Source organism: Schistocerca americana, chromosome 3, assembly GCF_021461395.2.
Source record: "Schistocerca americana isolate TAMUIC-IGC-003095 chromosome 3, iqSchAmer2.1, whole genome shotgun sequence".
In the NCBI taxonomy this organism is placed as follows: Eukaryota; Metazoa; Arthropoda; class Insecta; order Orthoptera; family Acrididae; genus Schistocerca; species Schistocerca americana.
In genome coordinates this window covers 626,581,926-626,594,967 of record NC_060121.1, presented here as the reverse complement: position 1 = coordinate 626,594,967, position 13,042 = coordinate 626,581,926, and the positions used below count along the sequence as shown (strand labels likewise).

Genomic DNA, 13,042 nt, shown 5'->3' with positions numbered 1-13,042 from the left:
AGGCTGGTGCATGCTTTCTATCACGAATTTGTCTGTATGCCATTTTGCTTGTCTTTCAATACAGATTCACGGAATAACAAGTGCAAGTCTTCATGCTACACACTAGTTTTGATTCATATCTTCCTAGACACAAATTCCTGAACGAATTTTCGTGACTCACCTCTGCATGGGCACGTTTATATTTGCTACGGATCCCTGATGGACGAATGAGTGGAGTTCCACAATGGGCTCGACAAGCTATTATCCTCTACATATATATAACATTTTTTCATAAGTATTGCTCTTAAATTACAATTTTGTTACTGATTTCACTGTTACAAGGTTACACCAAAATTTCTGAGCTTTTCAGCTGATTTATCACTTGTAAACTGCTGAAATAATTTAAAACTTTTCACCTACTAATGCATGTAAGTTATACTGACGTGCAGTATCAACTACATATTTGTACAAACACGAATTGTGTCCATTTATGAATTTCACACCTTTATTGAAATTCCTTCTCTCAGTATTTTATACAAACCAACTACATCTGCTTTAACTGATTCGTGCACATGGCGAACCCATGCTAGACCAACAAATTTACAGGGGCTGTCCAGGATTATTTTATGAGTATTTAGGTGTGAGGAATACAGAAGTTCCGTGACGTGACGTAAACGAAATGCAATTATTCTGTAATTAGTAACAGGAGACCATTGGCCTCTTATACCAGGATTCTCAGAATATATCCCTAAAGTCCAAAATTTGTCAGTGGAGGTCAGGTTCACCCTGCAGATGGCTAGTGGCCGCGAGAGACTGCTAAAAAATAACAGGACATTACCTTTAAATGGGGAATGATGATCCGCTGCATTTGTTAGGCACCATGTAAATAGTAACGCCCATAGTATTCGTTCTTGAGAAACACCAGACAGTAAAATGCCTTGCCAGTGAGATAGACGCGCTCATAATTGGAGGATGATTATCTGTTGAATTTGTTTTTCACAATGTGAATAGAACGGTTCTAGCGTTCTTCCCACAGAAGCCCCAGACACTAGCTACTGGGATAGACCCACTGATAGTAGGATGATAATGATCTGCTACGTTATTTAAGCAAAACGTAAATATCAATGGTATCAGCATTGGTATGTGAGATACGCCAGACGCTACATCCTCTAGCTGTTGAGTCAGTCACCCTCATGGGTGAGGGATGATCTACTATCTACGCAGCATGTAAATAGTATTGGCCCCAACATTCTTCCCTGAGGAACACCAGATGCTACGTTTTCTAGCTATTGAGACTAATGCACTGGTGGGTGGGGGATGATCTACTAAATTATATATGCAGCATGTAAATAATACCGGCTCCAACATTCTTCCCCGAGGAACATTAGATGCAACGTTCTGCAGCTGTTGAGATAGACACACTATTGAGTGGGGGATGATCCACCGACCTACATAAGCAGTGTGTAAACAGTATGAGCCCCAGTAGCATTCCTTGAGGAACACCAGACGTCTCGTTCTCTGCCTGGCGAGACAGCCGGACTGCGGGAGTATTTCCTTGTTCACTGCAGCTACTCACGTGCAGAGGTGGTGCGGGCAGCGAGGACTGCGGCGAGCAGCAGCAGCAGCGGCAGCCGCGGAGGAGGAGGCTTGGGTGGTCGCGGGTCTGCGGGCCCACGTCGCGCACTCGCCATGGCACACACTGAGGCGGCGGTGCCGGCGCGCCGCGCCGCGACGCGGCCCACAGAGAGAAAGTTCCCCCTCCCCTGCCAGGTGCTCGGCCCACACGCTCCCAGCTCGCCACTTTCCCGGACGGGACGGGACGGCGCTGCCTCTTCCGCCAGACTCCGAGGACGCAGCGGTAGCCACCGCCAGCTCACGCCCAAGGCTGCACTCCTGCTACTGCCCACTGCAGATCCATCCCGACTGACTGTTTCTCACCATTCGAAGACACTGTGATCCCCGTGCCTCAAGCTTATACACTCTCAGACCTCAAGAAGAATGTACTGATTCCTGTTCCAAATATGGCTGTTGCTGGAACTGTGAAAGTTACCAAACTATTTCTTCTTCTCAGGTCTTCAACCATCAGGTTGGTTAGCAGCAGTTCGCCATGAATTCCTGTCTTCAGCCTAACCGCTTGAGAGCGATATAGTTGGTGCAGCTCGTACCCTGCACGTGGTTTATTTATCATAGTTTCGGTCTGCCTCTTGTGTTACTCCCTTCTAGTGGTCCTTTTTAATGATACCATCATGTCTCAGGAGATGGCTGATCCACGTGTCTCTTTTCTGAGCGATAAGCTTCAAGACACCTGGTACTCTTTGTCCACTCTATGGCGGACCTCTTCGTTTGATATCTTGTCTACCCAGGAAATCTTGAGCATTCTGTGGAAGCACCACATCATGAAAGGTATTTTGTGCTTCTCCGAGCGTCCATGTTTGACTTCCGTACAGCAGCACACTCCAAACTAAATCTTTATTAGGTCTTTCCTGCGATGTTTATCTATGCAGCTTAATGCAAAAAGTTTTCTTCTCTTGTTAAAAGCAGCTGATGGTTCAGCTTTCAGTGTTCTTCCTTGATCTTCGGTCTGATGTAATTTTACTCAGCAGAGGAACAAAAGATTCGTAGTTCTCTAATAGCTCATTGTTAAGTGAACATTGGACAACGATGTTTTGTCCGCTTACCTCTAAGATTATTGTTTTGCCTTTATTAATTTTCGTCTAACAGGATGGTCTGAGAGTGGTTTCCATCTGGGTCAGAATCGTTTGTAAGAGATCCTCATCTTCACTTACCACTGCCATGTCAAGAGCAAATCTCAACATGTTTATTTTCTTACTTTCGATTTTAATTCCTCCTGTCGCTTCTAGTTTCTCCCTAACTTCACTTATTGCTCTCTCAATATATTTATTTAACAAGACAGGAGGGGGTGAGGAGCCGTGTTGTACACCCTTCTTAATAGTAGCTTCTTCTTTATCTTCTCCACATAATGTCACAGCCACCTCTTCTTTATGCAGTCTCTGCACTAATCTTCTGTCTTGATTCATTATGCTACTCTCTCTCAGCATCTCAAAAAGACGTCGCCAGTTTACCCAATCAAATGCTTTTTCTAAGTTGACGAAGGCAATAAATGTGTCCCGAGCCTTCCTTAGTCTTTTCTCTAGAGTTAAATCGTAAGCCGAATACTGTTTATCGTGTGCCTACAAGTCTTCTAAAGCCAACCTACCAGTTTAATAAGTTATACTTTCAAAATTCTGACTCGAATTACCCTGAGGTGACGAAGGTCATGGGATACCTTCTAATATCGTGTCAAACGTTATTTTGCCTGAGGTAGGGCAGCAACTCGTAGTGGCATGGACTCCATAAGTCGTTGGAAGTCCCCTTCAGAAATACCGAGACATGCTGCCTCTATGGCCGTCCATAATTGCGAAAGTGCTGCCGGTGCCGGGTTTTGTGCACGAACTGATCTTTCAGTTACGTCCAGTGAATGTTCGAAGGGATTCATGTCGGCCGATCTGGATGGCCAAATCTTTGGGTCGAATTGTCCAGGACGTTCTTCAAACCGGCGGTATCTGCTGCAGTCCAGGCGGTCAAACACGCGCGCCGCTAGTTCCGCAGCGGCGTTTCCTACAGCCAACACGGCGACACGAGGGAGCTGCCGATGAGATGTAAGCATCACCTCTCCGGAGCTCCAGTGGCGGGTGTACATTCATGAAGCGGGCCCATTTTGTGTGTTTGCCTGTTACATAATATTTACAGAATATAAACGTAGGCTTCTGCGGGAGTTGTCACATTCACTGAAGTTTTTCTGCGTTTGTGACCGCGTCGTCAATATATATACTACCGACGTTTCGGTCTCTGTTTGCAAGCGACCTTCAGGGTGTTTTTGTGTACTTCATTTACAGACTTCCATAGGGCCCAGGGCTGTCATCTTCAGAATGAACATCATATTGAAGAGTGACAGATTTACAAATCTTTTGTATCTTTATACGACGTCTGTTCAAAAAATGCCGGAATTTTGTCCACAGCCCGCATCTCGTGGTCGTGCGGTAGCGTTCTCGCTTCCCACGCCCGGGTTCCCGGGTTCGATTCCCGGCGGGGTCAGGGATTTTCTCTGCCTCGTGATGGCTGGGTGTTGTGTGATGTCCTTAGGTTAGTTAGGTTTAAGTAGTTCTAAGTTCTAGGGGACTGATGACCTAAGATGTTAAGTCCCATAGTGCTCAGAGCCATTTGAACCATTTTTTTTTTGTCCACAAAATTTTTCTGTGCTTTCATTTTACTTATTGCGCATGGTCTCCTTCAAAATACTGTCTTCCACAATTGATACACCGCTCCCAACAACTTTTTCACTTCCGGAGCCAGTCTTAGTATTCCTCTTGTTGGATTACGTGAAGCGCTGTCTGTGAATTTTCGTCTATCCCAGAAAAATCTTCGTCCTTTCAACGAGGTTTTCAACTCTGGGAATAAAAAAAAAGTCAGCGGGGCCAGGTCCGGAGGACGTGGAGCGCACGTAGGATGAGGCAGCACAGTCATTTCGTTTTTTGTGCAGTAGTCAAGCACCAAAAGGAATGAATGTGCGGGTGTGTTATCGTGATGCAAGGGCCATGAATTGTCTGGCCACATTTCAAGCCTCAGATTTTCTCGCAGGCGTCGCAGCAAGTCCCGATAGTACCACAGATGAACAGTTTGTCCCTGTGGCACGAATTCATGATGGACTAATCCTTCAGAGTCAAAGAAAACTATCAGCATGGCTTTGACATTTTACCCGACCTCAAGAGCTTTTATTGGTCTTAGAGAAACTTTCCCGACCCACTGTAAAGACTAAAACTTGGTATCAACATCACAGCCGCCGAACCGCGTCTCATCACCAGTTATGATTCTCTCGTTCTCATTTGCGCGATCCAAAAGTTCTTCACAGATTGCGAGGCGGTCTTCCTGATCTTGACTCATGAGCCGTGGGACGAACTTGGCGGCAACACGATGCATTCCAAGATGCTGAGTCAGGATTTCATGACAAGATCCAACTGAAATGTTACATTCTTCTGCAATCTTTCGGACAGTCAATCTTCGTTTATCTTCCACAATTTCATTAACGTTCCTAACATGAGCGTCGTCAGTAGACGTCGAAGGGCGTCCAGGACGGGGGTCATCTTTAACTACCGTACGACCATTTTTAAATCGTGTGAGCCATTCGTAACACGTAGTTAGTACGGCTTAAGCACTCACCACTGTACTCTTCCTGCATCGTTTGATCTGTCTCTGTAAAGGTTTCCTTGAGAGTCACGCAAAATTTAATGCAGGCGCTGTCCTCCTCTAACTCTGCCACATCGAAGTTCGCAAACTGTGAGACACAACGTCCTACTCAATACACCGCTGAACAATAACTAACAGACATACAACAATTAAACTTCCTGCAGTTACACATTGAACACAAGCGTGTGCAGGGATGCCAACTGTATTTCGCTCCAACTCACCATTGGCACGAAATTACGACTGTTTCGGAATATTTTAAGCGGGCCTCTTATATTTCTGCGTTTAAATCCACTGTTAGCAACTGACGCTGCAAGTTTTGCAACAAAGATTTGTATGATTTTAATATTTGATATTAGATGTACATAAATTAATATCTGAATTCTCTGTTCATGGACGGCTTCTGTTCCTCGCTTCTGCATCCACTCAAGAACCATACAGCTTGCAAACCGAATCGTAACAACCCAATCGCGAACAATTGTGGCCCAGTGACATGGAGCATCGTTATTTGGCAATGTGAGGTCTATGAATGGCTGCAGACTGTCTCCAAGTATCCAAACATAACCATTTATATTCACTAAGCAGTTCATTTTGACCAGAGGACTCAGTCCATTCCACGTAAACACAGTCCACACCATTATGGAGCCACCATCAGCTTGCACAATGCCTTGTTGACAAACTGGGTCCATTGCTTCGCGCAGCCGACTGGAGTGGCCGAGCGGTTCTAGGCGCTACAGTTTGGAACCGCGCGACCGCTGCGGTCGCCCGTTCGAATCCTGCCTCGGATATGGATGTGTGTGATGTCCTGAGGTTAGTTAGGTTTAAGTAGTTCTAAGTTCTAGGTGACTGATGACCTCAGAAGTTAAGTCCCATCGTGCTCAGAGCCATTTGAACTATTTGAACCATTGCTTCGTGCGGTCTGCGCCGCACTCGAACCCTACAATCATCTCTTACCGACTTAAATTGGGACTGATGTGACGAGTCCACCATTTTACTTTAATTTAGAGCCCAACCGATATGATCACGGGCCCAGGAGAGGTGCTGCTGGCAATATTGTGCTCTGAGCAAAGGCTCTCGTTTCGGTCGTCTGCTGTCATATCCCATTAACGCCAAATTTTGCCGCACTGTCCCAACTGATATGTTCGTCGTACGTCCCACAATGTTTTCCGTGGATATTTCATGCAATGTTGCTTGTCTATTAGACTCTTAGAACTTACGGCTCTACCAAAAACTCGCTGCTCCCGTTCGTTAAGTGAAGGCCAAGGGCCACAATTTGTCTGAGAAATAACGCCTAAAGTTGACACTACGGATCTCGGAATATTGAATTCCATAACGGTTTCCGAAATGGAGTGTCCCATGCGTCTACCTTCAGCTACCATTCCACATTCAAAGCCTGTTAATTCCTGTCGCGTGGCCATAATCACGTCGGAAACCTCATCAGAGAAGAGTGGGATTAAAATGCACAGTGAGAGGATATCAATGATAAGATTAACTGATGACATCGCTATCTTCAGTGGAAGTGAAGAACAATTACTGGATCTGTTGAATGGGATGAACAATAATGAGTACAGAACATGGACTGAGAGTAAGCCAGAAAAAGACAAAAACAACTGTTGTTGTTGTGGTCTTCAGTCCTGAGACTGGTTTGATGCAGCTCTCCATGCTACTCTATCCTGTGCAAGCTTCTTCATCTCCCAATACGTACTGCAGCCTACATCCTTCTGAATCTGCTTAATGTATTCATCTCTTGGTCTCCCTCTACGATTTTTACCCTCCGCGCGGCCCTCCAATACTAAATTGGTGATCCATTGATGCCTCAGAACATGTCCTACCAAGCGATCCCTTCTTCTAGTCAAGTTGTGCCACAAACTCCTCTTCTCACCAATCCTATTCAATACTTCCTCATTAGTTACGTGATCTACCCATCTAATCTTCAGCATTCTTCTGTAACACCACATTTCAAAGGCTTCTATTTTCTTCTTGTCCAAACTATTTATCGTCCATGTTTCACTTCCATACATGGCTACACTCTATACAAATACTTTCAAAAACGACTTCCTGACACTTAAATCTGTATTCGATGTTTAATTTCTCTTCTTCAGAAACGCTTTCCCTGCCATTGCCAGTCTACATTTTATATCCTCTCTGTTTCGACCATCATCGGTTACTTTGCTCCCCAAATAGCAAAACTCATTTACTACTTTAAGTGTCTCATTTCATAATCTAATTCCCTCAGCATCGCCCGAGTTAACTAGACTACATTCCATTATTCTCGTTTTGCTTTTGTTGATGTTCATCTTATATCCTCCTTTCAAGACACTGTCCATTCCGTTCAACTGCTCTTCCAAGTCCTTTGCTGTCTCTGACAGAATTACAATGTCATCGGCGAACCTCAAAGTTTTTATTTCTTCTCCATGGATTTTAATACCTACTCCGAATTTTTCTTTTGTTTCCTTTACTGCTTGCTCAATATACAGATTGAATAACATCGGGGTGAAGCTACAACCCTGTCTCACTCCCTTCCCAACCACTGCTCCCCTTTCATGTCCCTCGACTCTTATAACTGCCATCTGGTTTCTGTACAAATTGTAAATAGTCTTTCGCTCCCTGTATTTTACCCCTGCCACCTTCAGAATTTGAAAGAGATTATTCCAGTCAACATTGTCAAAAGCTTTCTCCAAGTCTACAAATGCTAGAAACGTAGGTTTGCCTTTTCTTAATCTAGCTTCTAAGATAAGTCGTAGTGTCAGTATTGCCCCACGTGTTCCCATATTTCTACGGAATCCAAACTGATCTTCCCCGAGTTCGGCTTCTACCAGTTTTTCCATTCGTTTGTACAGAATTCGCGTTAGTATTTTGCAGCCGTGACTTATTAAACTGACAGTTCGGTAATTTTCACATCTAGAAGTAGCGAAAAAGTTAACGTCAAAATCGGTGGTCAGGAAGTAGACGAAGTTAAGGAATTCTGCTACATGGAAGCAAACTAACCCATAACAGACGAACTAAGGACGACACAGGAAGCAGACTAGCACAGGCAAAGAATGCATTCGTGCTCAAGAGGAGTGTACGAGACTCCGCTGAATCGGCGAGGAAAGGAACATAAGGAAAACATCGACTACAGGGAGGGCAGGATTACAGAACATTCCTACTTCCTATTTACACGTCAAGTTCCGTAGGACGAAATTGAGGAACAAATCTCCGAGGTCATGGTACGTGACAGTGCCCGTAGTTACAACAAAAAAGTAATAAAAGAAAAAAATACAATGTTTATGAATCCTAAAAAAGTCAAGCCATAAGTTTAAGTAAACGCTGTCAACAATTTAACATAAGCATCACCTTAATTTTTTCAAGGAACTCCTCAACAGAATATAAAGAGTGACTCACGAGGAAACTCTTCACTTTCGATTTCAAACCACGTGGATTATTACTAAGATTTTTGAATTCTTGTGGTAGCTTATTGAAAATGGATACAGCGTATACTGCACACATTTCTGCACAAGAGTTGAGGAAGTCCGATCCAAATGCGGGTTGGATTTCTGCCGAGTATTAACTGAGTGAAAGATGCTTATTCTTGGGGATAAGCTGATATTTTTAACAAGAAACGACAGTAAAGAATACATATATTTAGGCGCCAATGTCAAAATACCCAGACTAGCGAACAGGAGTCGACAAGAGGTTCGCGAACTGACACCACTTATTGCCCGAAGAGCCCGTTTCTGAGCCAAAAATATCATTTTAGAATGGGAAGAGTTACCCCAAAATATTATACCATACGACATAAGCGAATGAAAATAAGCATAGTGGACTAATTTCCGTGTCGAGCGATTACTTAGTTAAGATACGATTCGAATAGTAAAAATGGCAGCATTAAGTGTTTGAACAGCTTTCCATGACAGTTTACTATCACAACACCTAGAAATTTGAACTGTTCAGTTTCACTAATCATATACCCATTATGTGAAATTAAAACGTCGGGGTTTTTTGAATTATGTGTTAGAAACTGTAAAAGTCGAGTCTTACTGTGATTTAGCGTTAGTTTATTTTCTACAAGCCATGAACTTATTCGTCGGAGGTTCGAGTCCTTCCTTGGGCAGGGGCGTGTGAGATGTCCTTAGCGTAAGTTAGTTTAAGTTAGATTAAGTAGTGCGTAAGCTTAGCAAAGGATGACCTCAGCAGTTTGGTCTCATGATATCCTTATCCCACTAGTCAGCCACACAGGCTGTCTTTCACTGCTAGTACTCAGTTTAGAACGTTCTAATGGAAAGCAGCTCTCAAACAGCATGAGAAATGTGTTAGGAAAAGCATTGTATTTATCATCTATGTTACTATGTTATCGGCACTATAAACATCCTACATAGTTTATAATTGCATGTGACATTTGTTTGTGTACAAAAGCCTTTTAGTGTCAAAATTTGTGCATCATGGTCTGAAAGGCCATTCACCCTTCTACTAATAGAATGCCCATTTAGTAACGAAGAATGAATAAAAATATAGTTATGACTGTGCTACTGTTCCCCTACACCCTAGTTGGAAAAAACACACTTTGCATCAGATCATATGAATTTAGGAGATCTACCAACATCCTTTTTCTTACACAATCATGTACAAAATTAATATTGAAGTGACGACATATAACTACTTTCTGGTACTTCATATAAAGTGAATCAACAAACCTCCCCAGCTTGAGCAGAAATGCTCTGATGTCAGAGTTAGGGGGCCTATAAACAACAAAAATTAGAAGTTTAGTTTCACTAAATTCAACTGTCCCTGCACAACATTCAAATATGTGTTCAGTACAGTGCCGTGATACGTCTATGGAGTTAAATGGAATACTGTTTTTTACTTACATAGCCACTCCCTCACCCCGCAAAGAACTCCTTGAAAAACAGCCAGCTAATCTGTATCCTGGTAAAGGAAGCTTCTGAATTGTCAAATTATTTAAGTAGTGCTCCGATATACCAATAATTTGAGAGTCAACATCCATAAGCAGTTCACTAACTTAATCTCTAATAACTCTTATATTTTGATGAAATATGCTAATCTCTTCTCCACTTGAAAACATGTCCTCTGAAGGTCATTCCTCAGTTAGAGGGACTTCATTTCAGCAGGTATACCTGTGAGCTGACTTCAGTCTAAAAAAGGTGCAGCTCTAACACCAACAACTACAGGAGTTTTTCCATGAGAGATCCCACCACCACCCACTACACTGTCACCTATAAGCTTTGTCAGCCTCCCCTTCCCATATCTAGGCCATGCCTAGTAAAACCCAATCTACTGACAGACTCAGCTGGCACCAGTGCAATGTGACCCATCCCCTCTGACATCAGTGCCGCTGAACGTGGAGTACGTTAGAACGACGTCGTAGCATGGAGTGTTAAACGTTTATCTTTCGGGGACACAGCGTTGGCCGCCAATAGCGAACTGCGGATTCCAACTAATTCTTTCGACCATCCTCCTAAAGGAATTGTCTGATTATGCCAGTGATACTGATAATGCAAAAGCGTTCAAGGTGCTCAAAAGTGCTCAAAAGTATCCGAACGACCTGAATTGCATTTCACCTGATTCGCATGCAACCCACATAACGCAGCTGTCTAGCAGGTCTTCTAATCGCTCCTTGGTACAGTCGTTGGACTATTGAAAATGGCTCCAACAAGTAACCACTAGAAAACTCGGCTCTGAATCGCAATAACTCAAGATGTAAAGTAATACCACGATACTACAAATATCAGGGAGCACCTTATCACAGATAAGACTGTCCTAAAGGCTTGTAAGCTCACATTTATTGCAATAAATGACATACCTGAAATGTTACCACTCTCGTTATTACGTCAGATAGGTAATGCACGCAGTAACTTCGTCGTATTCATGATTTCCTTTTCAAAGTAACATACCATACTTGTTATTTAACAGAAAATGATATTAAAAATTTAAGTTATTCACGAGCAGCTAGTTGAGAATATGTATGAACTTCAAATGATATGACGAACCGTCTCGTTCTGCATTTGGATTCAAACCCAGATCATGCAGACTAAGACTGCGTGACTGACGGAAACTAACAGTCATTCATGACTAGGCATACAGAGAGTGATATACCTCGATTTTAGACAGTATCAGTTAGCAAATATCAACTTTAAATTACATAACGAAAACATTTTTAACGGACGCGAATTCCTACCCTTCCCTGTTAACGAACTACGAGAGATGTTAAATATTGCTTCTTCACAAGTGACTTACTTGAAATGCCGTGATGTAAAGCTTTGTGTTGGACAGGGATTCGAACCCAGAACCTAATCAGATTGTTATCGAAGCACAATCAACTGTGATATATCGGATTTTCTCGGCAGTAGCTAGATGTTTTAACTGAAATGACGAGACGAAACATTAATTTTTTCCTTCCCAGGACTCCAACCCGGAACCTATCGCTGTTAAATATTAGAGAAAACGAACGTTAATATGGGTTTGTTACATCAGCAGAGACATGTGAGCATGTTTCAACTAGAAATAATATGACGAAGAGTTCAATGCTGACTGGGAATCGAACCCCACACATGCCGTTGTTGACTACACACAAAGAGACGTCAGCTACAGAATTTTTCTTCACCAGCAGCTCGGAATAACATCCGTGAACTTAGAGTGATCTCTCAAATAGTTCTGTGTCTCACTGGGAGTCAAAAAAGTCAGATATCGTTAGTGTTGACAACGAATGAAAATGCATTAAAAATCAAAATTATTATCCACCAGCAGATAGGTGTTCTCATACTAGACCTTGATAATACATAATGAAAACTTTAGTGCCGGGCCAGGATTCTAACCCATCCACGTGCAATTTGTGGAGATGTTGAGGAATCTGCAGTTTTGAATAAACAACAAATTGTAGTCGAGCTGTATTGTCACGAAGGGATCAAATTCCGCGTTAAATGTGGTCTGAGTTGCATTCCAAGTTCAGAACCAATTTTATCGACATACAGAAGCTCAAATAAAAGATGGAATAAGGGTCCTATGACCCTACATATCGCTTGTTTCGTCACTGTAAATAAATAACTAGAACAAGAAAGGTTACTGGTGACAGAGTTCCCACATTTCGCCACTCCTTACTTTATTGTGGTGCAACCTAGCGACTACTTGGTAGAGGTCACTGTAAACAGAAATACTGTCGCCAGTAAACTTACTTACATTACAAAATTTTATTTTATTTGATGAACCAATAGCCATTTCAAGGAACAGGGCTCCTATTTTACTTGTACTTGTGTGAACTAGAGACGTTGAAAAATTAGGTCCTCGACTATGATTCGAATTCGTATCTCCTCTTTCGAGGATCTGAATCTCTCGGAACAGGATAGTTCAATCATTTCGTTCCTTTTTCCAAGACTGCAATCTTCTCTAGGTCACCTCTAAAGATAAATATGTCGGTCCGATTCCTGATCCAGTACAAAAATATTCATAATTTCATTTCAAGCCCTATCACGTTCACACCCACCCGCTAGTGAAAATTAACGTGTATTTTTAGTGTCTGTTCACGTGTTGCCAACAATTTCTGGTCAAACACGCACACATCTTACTGTTGGCGAGTAAGCAATTGATACTTAAGCTATATTCGTGGACGATAAAGAAGAATGATAGGAGTGCGGCTCGATTGTCGCTCAGGCACAAAAATTTGTATCCTTATTTTAGATTCAAACACCTAGCAGCTGGTAAGAAAAACAGATAATAACATTTGATTTTACTTAGTTAACAATCCGATTACGTGTTGGGTTCGTATCTCTGTCACAGAACTTGACATCATGCGCTTCATCTTTAAATGTATACACACTTTGTTATTTCT

At 42.6% G+C, this 13,042-nt stretch overlaps 1 protein-coding gene across 1 annotated transcript in view; it reads right to left on the bottom strand.

Annotated features, from left to right (window-relative positions):
• The window catches only part of LOC124606261 (dual oxidase), a 528,122-nt gene extending 526,452 nt beyond the window's left edge, over positions 1-1,670 (bottom strand). Inside the window, exon 1 of the mRNA XM_047138239.1 lies at positions 1,556-1,670. Within this exon, the coding sequence (XP_046994195.1) occupies positions 1,556-1,670 (115 nt within the window). The remainder of the gene's footprint in view (positions 1-1,555) is intronic.
• Between the last annotated feature and the right edge of the window lie 11,372 nt (positions 1,671-13,042).